This window comes from Nipponia nippon, unplaced genomic scaffold, assembly GCF_047370975.1.
Source record: "Nipponia nippon isolate SJK-2023a ecotype South Korea unplaced genomic scaffold, ASM4737097v1 scaffold_9, whole genome shotgun sequence".
NCBI classification, from domain to species: Eukaryota; Metazoa; Chordata; class Aves; order Pelecaniformes; family Threskiornithidae; genus Nipponia; species Nipponia nippon.
In genome coordinates, this window is record NW_028262413.1 from 1,564,068 (window position 1) to 1,581,068 (window position 17,001).

Below are 17,001 nucleotides of genomic sequence, written 5' to 3' on the forward strand. Positions count from 1 at the left end.
AAGGCGTCAGGTTAATTTTCTTTAGCACCTAAAGCAAAACACTTGACATGGGAAAAACTAGCCCGAGTCAATATTAAGACATTACATATAAACTCCCGAGGAGAATCAGGTATCACCCACTTCAATTTGTGAACAGCAAAACAAAACAGATTTTTGTTTAAGGACATGTGGTCTCACCGGCTGCTTGCTGGAAGCGGCTCCGCATAACACACCTCCAAATCGTGCGCACGTAAGGCTCCCACAACCTGGCATCACGCCAGAACAACTGTCTGCACAAAAGCGGTCCTGAGAAGAAGCGCGCTATTCCAAACAGAGCGGCGGTCTGAGAAAACGCGCGGGGAATGATACCGAATGTTACAGCGTCTTCACGGGTCACGAGGCCTTGTCACATTGCTAACCCATATGCACGATTCTGATGGAAAATTAAAAGGCATTGCTGTTCAAAACAATACGGTATTTTGTTTACTAAAACTGGATAATAAGTAATTACTGAGAACAGGTAGCAAGTCACACGTATAAAATTTTAAATGGAAGGGCTAAATCCACCAAATGACAAGCCAAAGATATTCCTGTGCATTCCCTTACTTCACACACACTGGGGCAGCTCCGTTTCACACCCTCCCCGCCTACATGCTGCAAGACCTATTCTTCTGCAATAAATATTTTGACTCCATTTGGTTCCAAATCCCATGGCTTCTTCTATTTTGAACTCAAACTCTGTATAGATACAGCACCCGTCCCATTGCACTTAGCAGACCTCTGTACGTGCCACGCAAGAGAGTAGGTAACCAAATTAATTCTATAACAAGTGCTGGAGGATGAAAGAATTTTCTCTGCCCTTTCACTATGAAAATGTAGCACACAAGGTACTAAAGGATAACATTTAACTATAAATTATATTAATGTATGTGTGCACATATGGAAAAGGCATACACGAACATTTATATATTTGCAAGATTTAAGAACTACATATAAAAATAAAGACATCGCCTACCAAAGCTGGATTTCTGGCACTAATGTAAACGGTTCCTTCGTAAATCACGAACTCTGGCCACCGCCAAGCAGAGCACCGAGACAACCGGTGAAACCCCGCCACCGCCACGCCGCCCCGAGCCAGCCAGGGACAACCCGCAGCCCCTCACCACACGGGCCCCGCCAGCACGCACTGCTTCCACTCCGGCAACGCTCCGCGCCACGACGATTAACGTGGCCTCTCTTTTGCAGCCTATTCAGAGTCGGCGGCGACTGACTTCACAAGTGTAAGTAATTACGCCCGGTGTTTGTTTTTTCCCACTTTCCTTTCGCCTACAACCCTCCACCGCCTCCTCCCGCCAAGGTGGAGGGAAGGGCTGAAAACCAGAGACCGGCAGAGCCGCGCTCCCACTCGCCGAGCCAAACAAGCCGCTGGGGGAATAACTTATTTGTAATAACAATTACGATATTCAGAGGAGGCAACAGGCACCTGGGACTTCGGCCCTTCCTGCGCGGGGTTCTCCTCCTAAACCGACACTCGTGTGAGATTGGTCCCTAAATAACTGTAGAGAGTTCTTTAAAAGAGTAAATAAAACAAACGAAGCGGCAGCCGAGCCCCGAGAGGGAGCGGGTCGAGCGCCCGCCGCGCCGCCGGCCCGCGCCCCCTCAGGGCCCCTCACAGGGCCGCCGGCCGCGAGCGCGCCCGGGGGTCCCCGGGGCGGCGGCTCCCGCCCTCCGGCTCGCCTCAGGCCGGCCCTGGCCGTGCGCCCCGTGCCTCCCCCTCCCCGGGGCGCCGCCAGAGCCGGGCGCGCAGGGCGGCGGCGGCGTGAGGAGATGGAGCGGGGCGGGAGTCCTTTCCCGCACCGCCGGGGCAGCCCCCGCTGCCGCTCCGTGCGGAGCCCCGTAAGGGGCGGCGGGTGCCCCGGGAGGCACGACGCAACCTCTGCGGTCAGCCCCGCCACGGCCGCCTCCGGGCGCCCCGCAGGAGCCGAGCCCCTCCAGCTCTGACAGGCAGCTGCCTCCCGCCCAGCCCCAAGCAGAGCCCCGAGGCGCGGGACAGCGCCTTACCTTGCCCCCTCCTGCTCCTCCTCGGCCCCCGGCATGCGGCTCGCAGAGCTGCCGCCCCGGCGAGGGCGAGAAGGGGCGCCGGGCGGGGAGAGCCGCGGGCGGCGGGAGCGGAGAGGACGCGGGGGCTGCAGGGGCGGCCCGGCGGCTGTCAGGGGCGGCGGAGGGAGGAGACGTTCGTGCGCGTCTGCCCGCCTGTGTCTGTGCGGCCCCCGCCGCCCGCCCCTCTCCCCGGCCGAGGCCCGCCCCGCGGCTCCGCGCCCCGCCCCGCCGGCCTCCCCTCCGCCTCGCCCGCCCGGCTCTCCGCCTTCCCCGGCTCCGCTCCTCGGCTGCCGCGCCTCCGTCTGAGTCCCGCCTCGGCCGGGTGCCGCCGCAGCCGTGGCCCGAGCGGCCCCTGCCTCTTCCCAGCGCTCCGGGCTTCGCTTCCCCGGCCTCCCCCCGCGCCCTCCGCGCCCCGGCTGGGGAAGCCGGGCCCCGTGAAAGGCGGGAAGGGGCACCGGCAGCAGCAGGCCGCTGTCCCCGCCGACCGGGCCCTGCGCGGCCTGTGCCGCCCCGGCAGCTCCCGTCCCGGCGCCCGGAACCGCTGGGGAGGAAAACTGGCCAAAAAAGGGCAAATGGCACCAGTTCCGCGCTGGGAATCACACGAGGTTAACAGCAAGCGACCATTAGGTCAGCAACCTGGGGAAAGTAGTCACAAATAACTTACAGGTGGCAACAGGCGTGTCTGTTTGGAAGAAGTAGTATGGAGGTAGACTAGGAAGCCCTATTGATCAGAAAAAAAAGCAGGGCTGTGAAGATGGAAGCAAGTGGATTATGAGCTCTTTAGGCGAGGGACTATCCTGGTATGCGTTCGTACTGTGCCTGGTAAAGATAAGCTTTTGTGTGACCAAAGTCTATGGGCACTAGTTTGGTATAATCATGAATACTAACAATCGCATCCCTTAACGCAAATGCAAATTCAAATGAAATGCAGGTGGTAGGTCTGGTTTCAGTAGTAGTATTGCCAACATAAAGCAGCCAATGGAAAAACGATAATACAAGAGGAAAAGCAGCCCACCACGTTTTGTACCACAGACACCAGAACTATTTTAAAATAGAATAATGAATTGTGTTTCTCAGCCATGGTTAGGCTTCCCATTTCAAGCCTAACATCTTGCAGTGAGATCTAATCTTTCAGTTGTTTCAAATTGCTGAGGCTAGAAATGTGGTATAGACACCAGACCTTGCTTCTTTTTAAGTAAATGTCTTAAATTCCCATTTAATTTCTTCAGCTTGGGATACTAAATTAATCTCCGAACTCCACTTTACACAGTATGAAAACACTCTGGAATTAAAGTCACATCTAAAGAAACTGGTCCTTAAGGTGAAATATTCTTTTTAAACTCAGGACAATTCAACTGGAAAATGGCCATCAAGATGCCGTAATAGCTTTACAACTGCTTTTTTCCTGCTCCTAAAGCAGCAATTCACATAAATTAGACAGATACATGGGGACCTGGCGCTTTTCTAGCCCTATGGCAAAGTTAGCTGCACAGGGATTTATATGTTGTAATCAACACTATGTTATGGGCAAAACCTAGGCTGCCAGCAGTGTCCATGTAATTAGCAGAACAGAGAAACCTCTGGGGCTGCTCAGGTCTTCTTATTTCTGACGGATTCCTGAAACACGGAGCCTTCATCATGGCTGCTGCCACGAAAACTAGGAAAGAGAGGTCCCACCCCTGCTTTGGCAGCGCCACTGGAGCGGAGCCCATTACAACAGCAGGGCTGCAACAGGCAGCAAGTGCCTGGCCATGTTTTATTCAGGACTTCCCATGCCTGTAAAGGAAAAGTGACAGTTTTAGACCCCTGTTTTAGAGCTTAACTTGGTATTCATTATCCAGAAATGGGAAGAGATGCTCTGTTTAGAGACCTTTAGCTTTTAGTCTATTTTATGTGTCCTCAAAATTTCCACTTACTTATGTACACAGGGAATGAAGAATTAGCTGATGTAAATTCTATAATTCTATAACCTACTGGAATCTGCTCAACCACATCAACTAAAAATGTTGTCCAGGGAGATTTAACACTTTTTAGTAATTACTAGTTTGTAATTCCTGGTTTTTAAGATGATAAACTATATTAACGCAACTTGCAATTGTTTTTTGTTCAGCATTTTTAAAGCTTAACAAGCATGAAATTTTCTTTAGTATGCAAAATATAGAATGCAAGTGTTATTACTTCAGTTCCAAACATTATCTTAAAATAGTGATATTTGACAGTTATACTTAAAAAAAAAGTTTGTTTTTAACAAGCCAATTTAAAGGTAAGAGCAGGAATATTCAAATAAATATACCTGTATTTCTCAGGTCTAAAGGCAGTCTAAGCAAAGGGGGTAAAATGTAGAAATAAGCACCCTGCCCTGCTTTCCTGATTCACTGTAACTATTATTCTCACTCCACCCTCAGCAGCCGAGCATTGTCCAACTATTCTGCAGAGAGATGGTGGTTTCCTTCCTAACACCTAAATCGCACCTTGGCACGTTTGCAAAAGCTACAATAAAGAGCAGAGAGTTTCCTTTCCGACGATGACTAATGACTTACGGGTACATCCCCTGTATTAGACACTGCTAAAGACAAGCAGGTCTAGTTCTATTCTCGCTTTTAATTATTTTGAAATAAGTATGGTGTAACTGACAGCAATGAAATCACTCCTGATTTTCATCAAAATTATAGAGGAGTCACTCCTGCAAACCAGGGTCACATCAAGCAACGCCCGCCGAGCGAGCGGTACCAGGGAGTGCTGTGGGGCTGAAGCAGGCCGCTGCAGGGCCCGCCGAAAGCGCCTCGCGCTGCAGGGGCCTCCGTGGGATGGCGCGGAGGAGGTAAGACACATTGCTTAACATCTGCCCCCAATCTGCCTCTTCCTTCTCCTGCGGTTCCTGCAGTGCCGCCCTCTGCTTCCCACCTTGCTCCATCAGCAGAGGACTTGTTGCGGTGGTGCCACAGAACTCTGGAGCACAAACAGCGCCTGTTGATTGTTCTGTTGCGCAGGCTATTGCAAAACAGCAAAAGCTGCAAGAATAGTACCTCTACCCAAACACGCTGACTGGTTACAGACTGTTGAAAGCACCACCATTATGGCTCAAGGCTAAGACATGAACCCCTGCATTCTGTCTTCAGCTGACACCAGCCTCACCTCTGTTCCGAAGGGGATCTATTCCCTATCTAGTGCCTATCCGTTTCCCAGGTAAAATGAGGACAGCAACACTGGCTTACGGCCTTCGTATCCCCAGCTGTGCACTCGTGGGGACAAAAAATCTGACTCGCGACACACCAAACAACTCCTCTGGTGTATGTCCCACTCACATTGTTAGCATCTGATTTCATAACCAGAGCGGCTGAAATTGGTTGAATCATCTGAGAACTAAAGCATTACTAAAAAGGGTGTGGCCACAGCATTCATAAAAGGCTTAGAAAATGTTAGTGAAAAAGACTTCTTTTGTGATTATTGTTCTGCAACTTGCACTGCAGATTACTTTCACCAGGCAGTAGAGCTAGCTGCATTGAAATATTCTTGGCATTCATTTCCTCGATGTAAAATCCTTCTGGGAACTTTTTTCTTTGAAACATAGTTTAGTTTGGTAACTATGCAAAAACTAAATAAAACATGTCCGTTCCCGAAGTGTTTTAATTTTTCCTTTTGCTATGCTAGGCATCCAGTCTTTTGACAGGTTTAATCCTCTGTAAGTGGGTTAGAAATAAAATTTTCTCAGCCATGGAAGAGGTGACTTCTATTTTTAGTTTTGATCTGTCTTTTTAGCGTACTGTCAAAGGTAACACAGAACTCTTGGTCTGCGGTTGTTGGCAATAGTCAATATTCCAACAGAAGGCAGAGCGTAGCCTCCAAAGATTGCTTTACTCTGACATGGGAAAAATACTGCGTCAGTCTCCCAGGCCCTTTGTATGATCTCGGGTTCCATGTCTTACTAATAAGAAATGTTATATTCCCTAGGAAATTGTATTATGATTATCAATAGCCAAGTATTTTTGGCTGAGTAAAATCTCATCATAAACGTGGCTGGCCATTACAGAAATTCTGAGCAAGTTCTGTGAACAAAGTGACGTCTATTTACAGTCAAAGGGTTAACAGAGAATTTGCACAGGGAGCATACGTGCGTTATAGCATTTACAATTACATGAAACCAGAGATGCATACTTTCCCTGTGGAGAAAAAATACCAATTCTATAGACTATTATGAAATAAATTTACCTGACTCGCAGAATCAACAAGACTGCCTCTCTCCAAGTAGATCTTTTTGCACACCAGTAGCAACTGAATAGTTAGAATTCCAGCTACCTCAGCAGCCCAACAGGACGCATTCCATACGCGCGCTCATGCCACTTCAGCCTCCCATCTAGTGTCAAGGCCTGTGAACCTACCAGCAGAGTCCGGGAAAAAGGTAGGGTGATTTCTGTGGTAAATCAGCCTTAAATGTTACTGCTCCCTGTCCACTAAAAATGAAGTCTGCTTATTAATTGATGAAGAAAATTCTCCAGATGTTAATTTCTTCTTGCACTGATGTTTACTATTATAACTATTATGACTATTTATTATAAACTATTATATCTAACTATATATAACTAAATTCCCCGCCCCCCCCCCCCCCCAGCATCTTTCACATTATTTTCAAACTCCCAGCCTTCCCAAAGTATCTGCACTGGAGTACAATACCAAATCCACTAAGCACTGAGCTTTTAGCATTGAGGTAGGTATGGGCAGGCACTCCAGTTTCTGGTCATCCAGGGGACATCTGACACCGAGGAAAGAAGATGTCCTTTTCCTCTGCTTTTTGTGGACAGGACAATATGACCAATCTCTACTTTTGCCATGGACTGCTATAAATATGAAATCATTGTCAACAGTGGAGCTGCCCATAAAAATGAACATCATAGGTAAATCAGACTTTATTAAATCAGTTCTAGCAGAATAAAGAAGGAAATTGTATCCTGTTATAAAATATAAATTGACCACTGTTCTGTTTTTTATGACTGAGAAACAGCAACAGATGATAGCAAGTAAAAGAAAATAATTTATAGCAGATAGAAAGAAAAATTCCTTCAGCTGATCCATAGCGCAGCCATTAATTTCTGACCTTTCAGAAATAATACGGGTCTGACCAGTTATAGTTTGAATGCACGTATTGTGTGCAGCACACGTTTTTCACTGTAACTCAAAGAGTGTTTGTTGTTGTGTGGGTTTTTTTTCTTGTGGGGGATTTCAGTATCAAGTCACCACAATATTTAAATGCAAGATAAAAAAAGAAAAATGCGAGCTTACTTCCTGAAGTTTTTCAAGATATATCACCTATGTGCACATCCTCATATCGAGGCATATCTTTCCACATCCTCAGGGTGTAAGAACTTTGGCCAACAGTTCCCAAATGTCAGGAAAGCATCCTGAGGGTTCTCACGTTTTAAACGGAAGGTGTAAAAACTAAAGCAACACCTTTCCATTTTCTTTCAACTACAAAGTCCCTTGTGTACAGAGCTCCAAGGCAGAGGATACAGAGATTAGGACTGCAGGATACACATATGGATAACACATCTCAAAGAAGTCCAGTTCAGATACAGAGGAGTACCTTATCAAATTCTCTTTCGAATTACTAATGCAACTGTTCACATGCTTAGTGACCCTTCAATGTCTCTGATTTACCTGGTGATAGAAGCAGAATTAGGAACTATGGGACAGGCCCAAGGAAGACACCAGGTATAAACATTATAAACATCATCCTGTAAATTCAACATAGCTAATGTGTACGCAAACTACCTGGTATTAAGTAAGCAGTTCAAGTCTTCAATGATAACAAGTTTTACAGACTCGTTACAGATTTTTCTGCAGCATTCTAACTTTGATTGTGCCAGACCGAAAGTCCATTATAAAAACCTTCATTTACCTGAGCAACATAAGGAATACGAGTGGTTTCAAGGCTTACCCCTGAAATTAGAGTTTGCAGGGTTCATTGACTGGAACAGGACTTTGAAATCCACTTGGATGAAAACAAAAAGCATATAAATCTTAGGTAATTATCACATCTTCTTTGACAGAATTAATCCAGGTTATTATAGTTTTGTAGTTGGTGTGGATAGGTTTCACTTGACATGCAGAACCATGTACTGCTAGGAGACCTTCAAGGAGGATATAGGAAAAATAATTACATAAAATCATATTAAAGCAGTTTTATTAAAAAAAAAGACCCAGTCTGTCCAATACAGAATTTTTAGAGAATTGAAGTTTCTTACAGTTGCTTGACTATATTAAACACCCATCAAAATATCTGTTTCCCTTCCAGATGTAGTTAGAGAGTCTGCTTATTTGTGGTGTGTGCCTAACTGCATTAGAAGTGTTCTGGATAAAACAACTGCACTCTTAAGCCAAGTCATCTTATACTAAGAAAAGCCCCATGAAAGAAACTGAACAAAAATGGTTTATTTTGGTATTTAACTTCTAAATTATAGTATCATAAAAATTTTTTTTCTGCAAATGTCAGCTGCGTTCTATTTTCAACAGTTGATGTGTTTATGTACAGGTACAAATGATGGCAACAACTATACTTATCATTCAAAATGTTGAACACACTTCCGTATCTTGAACCTTCAGCTTTCCAATGTTTCTTCCACCCTCCCAGAAAACACATTTTAAAACATCCAAACAATGTCCACACACGTGAGTCTAGTAGAAATTCAAGGGATCCTTTCACCATTAACATTCTGTTTAGAGTTTACTAATGCTTGAAATAGTAGTAGTAAGCTAACCTCTAATATGTGTGTTAACATATTTGTTTTAAAAAAATTTTTTTTACGAGGATTTTTGCTCTTATTCTCATTGGAGGGAAAATACAGAATTCAGTACTATGTCCTTCCAGCATCTCAAGATACACAGTATTTTTCTAATTTTTTAAAGCACTGTGGCTTTGTAAAAAAACTATGCTAATTCAGATTAAGTATTACTTCTCTCAGTTTTGTGTATTTTAAGTGTGGTCTGTCCTACTCTAAATTTTCAATTAATTATATTCTCTTTCTTCTAAGGACATATAATATGCTGTTTCCACCTTATGCTAAGAAGGAATTCTTCTCCCCCCCCCCCCCCCCCTTTAACTGGCATCTGCATAGACCTTATACTTGATAAAATAAGATTGCAGGATTGTACAGCAAATTTTGAAGAAATAAAAATAAAAACATTAATGACAAGTGATTCTTTGTGCAACTGCCTTCATCCGTTTTCGAAACTGAGCCGCCTTAGAGCTCACAATGAAAACCTAACTCCATTAAGTAGCACCAATTCTGCTAGTGAATTGAACAGAACCAGGAGATCTCCCCAATCTTTAGTCTAGCGCAGGTAACAGTATGAGAGCTGGCACTGTCCATGGGGGAAAGCAGCATTACCTGCACCAGCTAATTGCTAAGAAATTGCCTCCTCCTCCTGTTTTGCAGCTTTGGCATTTCTATGCACGGCAGCTCTTCAGCACACAAATTTCGTAACCTTTCTGCCTGTGTCTTATCAAGCCAAACTCTTTCTCTAGCAAAATGGCAAGAATTGCACTGAATCAAGATCCTTCATAGCTGGATTTAGTGGAGGAGCATTCACCTCGACATTATTCTGCCTAGTTTGACCCAGGTATTTTTCAACTTCAAAGAACAGGAAAACACAAAGAATTTTGCTTTCAGTACAGCCCAAGGCACAGCATTAAAAAAAAAATATATATATATCCTTGAAGGTGCAGATGAATCACGGTGTACATAAAACTACCTACACTTGCTTAGGTATTGTGAGTTTGAGGTTTTCCAGTTAGTGTTCTTTCAAATTCAGAAAACAGGAGGAGTAAGGAACATTACAGTAATGGACAGGGCCCTCCAAATCTGACACATACATCTAGTTGATCACAGAATTCCATATTACAACTGCAAAGCACGCTGGAGTTCCTCCATCAATGGTTATGTTCAAGTAATTGTTACAGCACTTTCTTACTCCATCTGTGACAACAATTTCAAGAGTCTTTTATCTGGACATTCAAATTATTAAATATAAACCAACACACACACACAAAAAAAAGAGCTTTAAAGCTACTCAGCCAAAACCATCACTTGTTTAATAGTTCTATCTCATGCTATTAAAATGGGTAATACAATGTAACAGTTAGCAATGCCTAATTCTCATCTATCAAAATTGAGAGAATAACTGAGGTGTTTGAGCTCTCCCTTGATGTACTCCTGAAGTAACCTCCTGTTAGTGGAATGCGAAGACAGGTTAAACAAGACAGAATCTGACTCCATGAGCAAAATTAGCAAAGGCACATTGATAAAGCTGTCCTTTACTGTTTGCTGTTACCATCCTTATTACACAGTGCCTAGAATTGCAGTTACAAAGATGGGTGGGTTTTACTTATGGAAAGTTGCTCTTTGGAAACAGCAGGGATATTGTGGATGATGGTATACCTACCTGGTCACCGCAGAAGAAAGGAGATGCATGCTCTGTGTCTTCAGATAAACGCGTCCAGTTGTAGTCGTAGCATTTTTTGTTAATATAACAGTAGTAATATTAGACTATCCTAATCACTAAGTAATGACAAGTAGTGTGAACTGCAAAATAACTTCTGTTTACTGGTTGGCTCAAAACAAAGCAAAATATTCATGCCTGTTAACCGCTTGTCTTAACCTGTTCTACCCCAGGTGATTTTGTAGCAGCATGTCCTTGAAGGATAATATGAAATCCCCCATAAAGCATACTCATCTCATGGCTGAACAAATCCAGAATGATGTCTTAAATACAAAATTTGGTCTTCCTTCCCCCATAGCTCTTTACAGCATTCCTTATATTAGCCCTTCCAGGAAGAAAAGAGGAAACTTTGTTTCCATGGTATCACTCGGCGTATCCAGGATCTGTATTTTTGTCTGTTATAAAAATGATACTTCAGACTCAGTATGGTACTATTTGTGAGTCATCAGAGCCAGGTTGTGCAGAAGAGATAGGAGAATCATACAGAAGAGGGAGACGTGCTTATCTGAAATTAAATACTGAGACACATTAACATTCGGGAAAGAGAGAAGACTGTGAGGAAAGGAGCTCAAACATGTCTAAAAGAAAATTATTTCTTCTGATGGAGAATTTCTTGATCTCACCTTCAGCATTTTATCTTGCTTCTGAAAAAAATCCTGCTCTCATTCACTAGAACGCTCCTGCCGTCAAGTATGTCAGCACTTAAAACTAGAGGCTGGACTACGAAATTTACTAAGACTTAATGTTCCAAGCTATTTTATGTCCAGTTGCAAGATTATTTCTAGCAAAAAAAAGGTCAATTTTGATTATGGCATCTGTAAACAGTGTAATATCATGACATTTACATTAGCAATAGGAACAATTCTGAAATGTATTCTCATCTGTTTTTCCATGCTGCATTTTTTTCAACTCATGGAAGACTTCATATGAAGACCAACAGATTCAACTTTACTGGCCATAAAAAAATCCCTTAGGAATAACAGATTTTCTTCAGGGAGTATTTGTTCCTTCAAGTAGATGTAGTGCTGAGACCGCGTGGTAGTTAAAGCACAAACAGAGGCTGTTGATAAAGTGGCAATGCATAACAATGTTGTAACGTATTATAAAGGAGCAATTGCCTGCAGTTCGTCAGTATGGATATGGCAATGAAGTTCTGCTTTACATATTCCAGGCACTAAGAATTTCGTGGCAGTGATTACAGGAGGTTCTTCTTCCCCTATAAAAGGAAAAAAAAAAATGAGGTTCATTAATTGAAACATTGATTTTGTATTTGGTCAACATTTTAGAAACAATGCAAAGAAAACCTATAAAAACCTATAAAAACCCTCTGCCTCATAATGCCATACATAATGAGGCTGAACTACCATGCTCAGCAACCCCTTATCTAAAGAATTAATGTGAATTTTCTCCCCAGGCAGGGCTTCTTAGAGAAGACATATTGGCGAATGGACCTAGTAAAGGTTTGGTTGTTGGTACTTCCTTAAAATTAAACTGGTTTGAACTTCAGTTGATGATGCCCAATATGATCTCTTTGAGAATCTTTTCTTTGCAGATCAGTAGTCTGCACATGAACTGCACTGAAAGATAGAAAGTATTACAAGTTATGTGACTTATGATTTTAATTCACAAGATTAAATCAAACTGTCCTTTAAAGAAGAAAGGAGAGATCTACCTTGAGATGTTAAGTGTCAGCACTATTCACTTCTGTTCTGACCAATTAATGGATAAAAAAACAGGTAGCCAGAACAGAAACGGTACTGTGAATTCAGAGTGATAATTTGGACATGTCCAACTCTTAGAACAAGAATAAAAGCTAAAAAATTCTATCTATTCCTCTCATTATTAGGCATATAAATATTAGGGCTATAAGTATTCTGTATGTCTGGGACAGCAAAAAGATGTAATGGGTTGCTCTCTAATAGGCAGGTGATGCTCAGTTCCAGGCACCGTCTCCTTTGTACCCCGTACCTCAGCAGGACCGCGGCTTGGGTCAGGGGAGGTGTGAGCGAGACTCGGTCAGGGTGGTGCCTTTGGGCAGGGACAGCGAACGGGAAAATGGCAGAAGTTATTGTGGCTTCTTAAGGTGTTGGGACACCGGTGCTAAGATCCAACCCTAGCAGCTAGGGCTCTAATGTTTAACCTCTACAGCTGACACATGTTAACAAGTAGGTATGTGACTTGAAAATTAATTACTGGAAAGACTGCCTCTTTCTTCCGGCGCCTCCGCGGCAGCTGGGATACCCAGCTGGCAGTTCTGCGATTGAATCAGGAGGGGAATACTGGTACAGCATTCTTACAGAGAGGCCATGAATTTTAAACTAGCATCCTACTTTCATCCAGCGCTAGAACCGTTACAGGCATCATCTGTAATTCTTCCCACAAATGTGAGACAAGGCTATGTTAGAAGATGGCAGGAAATTAAAGAATATAATATTAATTCTGAAACAATAACAGTATTTGTGGCTTATGTAATTAAATCAGTAAATCTGTATTTTTTCCACCTGAAAAGTTTTCAGGTTTTAGTTATTTTGTCCTATAGTCTATCTAGCCTATAGATACCGGTGGTGTGTCTGCAAATCAACATCTATATTCTCCCTCCCCCAAGATAATTCTGGCATCAAACCTTAGTTATGAATTATCTGAATAATAATAATAAAAAAAAATCCATGTAGCCAAGAAAAAAGTCTAACAAACTAGCTCACTGTCAACACTCATTCAAGAAAGCGGAACAGCATACCACTATCAAAATGCAATATTCACCTGTTGTAGCTGCTTAAGGAAAATCCCAAACAGCAATTTTATCCTACGAATACAATTGCTGGAACATTCCACACGGATGTAGTTGTGATGCCAGTTCAATGTACTGTAACTAGTAAGGTCAGATCAGCTTTTTATATAGCCTGAGGCAATATTTACACTTCCTAACTGTAGGCATCTAAGCTGGGTATCTGTTTTGGAGAGTGTCTTCCGAGCATTTAAATTCCTCCACTGAAACCCGTTTGTTCATTCCCCCCAGCCCCGTATCCGATGAGAAGCCTAATGTCATTCTGAAACTTGAGTTAACCACAGCACAGGCTATATCCCTAAAGGTTCTAGTGTGTGCTGGAGCAAAACAGGAGGTCAGGTTTAGATTTATGGCCCTTCTGTAAGAATGCTTCACCGTATCACCCTCTTGATTAAACCACACAGCTGTCCGCGGAGTATCCCAGCTGCCAAGGAGTCCCTGGAAGAAAGAAGCAGTCTCTCCAATAACAGGTCAATTAATGAGATGTGACTTAATAGAATTTTAGTGAAATCTTACTTAGCTAAGAATCCCCCCTGCAATAAGTTAAGGAAAAGATTCATTTTTCTAAAGTTACTGAAACCTATCTTTTTTACCATCTTTATACAATGCTTATCTTTCTCTGCAGCCTTCTATATGACTCCTCACGTATTATCTTAAATATTTTGAGATGGCAGAAATGGGCTCACAATACCTGAATATAATTTTTGAAACACTGCTGTATCTTACCTAAACCTGATGATGAAGAAACACTTTCTGTAATGGAAGATGTTTCAATTTGGTCTGTCAATAGTCCTTCCATTAAAGGTAAAGATAATTCAGATGAAGGAACAGATGAATCATAGATTCCAGAATCTCGAGGCATATCTTTAAGATTTGAAGCTTTAACAACATGTAGCAATGGCTGAAGAACAGAGCTGCCACCGCCTTGAATGTCCTGAGTTTCTATATCTTCTCCAAGGTTTAAGTGCTGAATTATACAGTGAGAGTCTGAATTCCCCGCTGAGGTAATATTTACATCTGTTTTCAGGTAAAAATCGCCATCCATCACCTGTTTGCTCACTAAGTCATTTAAAACCAAGCCCGAATCAAATTTTTCCATGACAGGCTCTGAGTAACGTAAAGAAGGTGGAGGGAAGGGAATAAATTGTTTCTCAAACCAGTCTGGTTCCTGATCAATAAACTGATGCATATTGCAAATGGCAACATAAAGGGACCTCCCAGATTTGCTCCTGAAATAATTCCTTTTACTAATGTTAACAGGAAGCACCTCTGAATCCTGTACACTGGGATCTCTGGAGTGTAAATGTGAATACAGCTGAGGGAGGTTGTCCATGAGTTTGTATTTTGTACTTAGATCCAGAATACCAGGGATGTCTCCTTCACAGGAGTAATCAAAGTAGACCGCAATGAACTTGCAGAGGTCATTTGAATTCTGCTTTGCTTGACGAAGCTTCTCTGCAACCGTCAGCACAGCAAACAGAAAGAGTTCTCCTTTTCCTGCATCTTTTGTCACCCCTCTGTGTTTCCAGTTCTTTTTTTCAATGAAGTATTTCATTCCCTTGGAACACACAATGATGATAAACTGGGACTCGTTTATTTTTTTAATAAGCCACTCTTTCTGACCTTCTTTACAAATTCTTAGGTCTTCCCACAAATCTAGAGCCACCTGGAAAAGAACAGAACATTCTGGTTGATATTCATTATTAGATTATTAGACATATTTGCTAATAAAATTTAAACGAGTTATACTCAGTGAGTCGGCTTGTATTTATCCAACAACTGAGAATTAATGATGAGTTTAACTATACCTTGTCCCTGATGCAAATACAAGCTGTTTTAAAAGACAAACAAGTAATAATTAGCATAGCCTTGATAGCGGACAAACTGGAATCAGCAATACAAACTATGTCAGTAGCTATTCACCAAAATAAGCAAGGCCTCACGTTCCTTCTAAACTTTGCTCGTGGGCTGAATATTTCACTGGGCGGAGGACGTGGGTGAGTTGCTACGGTAAAGAGGAAAACCTTCCAGGCTTTTTTTTTTTTTTTTTTTTTTTAAAAAAACAAGAATGCTAGTTACTGTATGAATCCATTTTGCTGCTTCTTTATTACTTAAAGAAAAACATACCTAATTATACCTGCGTTACGTATAAATTTATGGAATCAACAAGTAACAGTGCAAAGCCAAGTAGCTGAATGTAAACTGGGTAGTTCCTTAAAAAATAAAACCACTATGAATTTGGTACATAGCAATATTTCTCAGGGAATAAAAAGAACATAGAAAATGTGGCTGGACCAAGTAAACTGCTATTTACTTATCTGATCAAACTAGATATCATCAATCCACAATAAAAAATGTATTGTGCCTGCCTCAGACAATTTAACTGTTGTATATTTGGGTCCTTAATCTGCTGAATGTAATGGAAATCCATTTATCATCTTTTGCATATTAATGAAGTCCAATGCCAAGAATTTTCATATCTAGACAGGAACATAGTTAGTGCCTATAACATCGAGTCCTTTCAGTTAAGACGCAAAACAGCAGCAGCTTATCTCTGATAAGAAAGCTCTGACAATTTTATCATACAAGTTGTTTTATTTTCTACTTTGTCAAATTTTCTGAACATTCTACATGGTCTGAAATGCCTGTGTACACCAAGATGAAGGACACGATGCTTTATCTCATGAAAGAAAGAATGAGCATTAGAATAACAGAAAAAAACAGATGCAAAAAAACTTGCATAATAGACACAAATCAAAACCATTTATAATCTTCTCTCAAGCATTTTTCCAGAGAGCAAAGTATTTTTGCTGTGCTGTATCAACCATAACAGAGTGAAAAACTTGGCCCTGTCAGAAGGCAGGGAGTAGGTGGGATGCCTAGGACACAAGGACTCATGAAAACTGTTACCACCCGGCCAGCTACAGGAAGAACGTGATCGTGCCTGAAGCGGCCAGGCCGCTGGACTCCATCCTCACTGCGGGTCCCTTCCAACTGAACTCGTCTATTCTATGCATGGGGAAGAGAAGTCATTTTACAGCTGCTTGGGAGATACTCTGATAAAGGTACGATGCAGGTAGTTTTTCTTTTCTGCCTGTTTTTGTTTCTGTTCTTCAAAATACCGTCTGATCTCCTATCTGTGAGAAAGGATTTTTAGTATGGTCAAGTTATTAAATGCCATTTCAACCAAAACGGTTTTGTCCTTTCTGAGAAAACATTCCAATTCCATATGAAAAATACTTGTGCGACTGTTCCATTATGCACTGAGCATCTATTTTTATATTAAACTCCAGACTTTTCACAACAACATATATTATTTCTGTATGTAGATGCTATCAATATTTTGTTATATAAATCTTAAATGATGCCTGATACCGTATGTTCCATGGTGTCCTGGCTTCAGCTGGGATAGGGTTAATTTTCTTCCTAGCGCTGGTACAGCGCTGTGGTTTGGATTTAGGATGAGAATAATGTTGGCAACACACTGATGGTTTAGTTGTTGCTAAGCAGGGCTTACACCAGTCAAGGGCCTTTCAGCTTCCCATGCTCCGTCCGGTGCACAAGGAGCCGGGAGGGGGCACAGCCAGGGGGGCTGACCCCGACGGGCCCAAGGGCTGTCCCATACCCTATGGCGTCGTGCCCAG

At 42.6% G+C, this 17,001-nt stretch overlaps 2 protein-coding genes across 8 annotated transcripts in view; both read right to left on the bottom strand.

Annotated features, from left to right (window-relative positions):
- ARHGEF3 (Rho guanine nucleotide exchange factor 3) overlaps positions 1–11,570 on the bottom strand; it is a 142,265-nt gene extending 130,695 nt beyond the window's left edge. For 2 of the 6 annotated variants that reach the window (XM_087744995.1, XM_087744991.1), the window contains exon 1: positions 2,041–2,247. In XM_087744995.1, the coding sequence (XP_087601121.1) occupies positions 2,041–2,075 (35 nt within the window). In that variant the 5' untranslated portion in view covers positions 2,076–2,247. Of the gene's footprint in view, positions 1–177; positions 413–2,040; positions 2,250–8,011; positions 8,205–10,515 lie in introns of those variants that run through there. The other 4 variants (XM_087744993.1, XM_087744992.1, XM_087744994.1 and 1 more) reach the window with 4 other exon arrangements.
- IL17RD (interleukin 17 receptor D) overlaps positions 11,122–17,001 on the bottom strand; it is a 70,760-nt gene continuing 64,880 nt past the window's right edge. For both annotated transcript variants that reach the window (XM_087744987.1, XM_087744986.1), the window contains exons 12-13: positions 14,084–15,023; positions 11,122–11,788 (exon numbers count right to left, since the gene is read on the bottom strand). In XM_087744987.1, the coding sequence (XP_087601113.1) occupies positions 11,673–11,788; positions 14,084–15,023 (1,056 nt within the window). In that variant the 3' untranslated portion in view covers positions 11,122–11,672. The remainder of the gene's footprint in view (positions 11,789–14,083; positions 15,024–17,001) is intronic.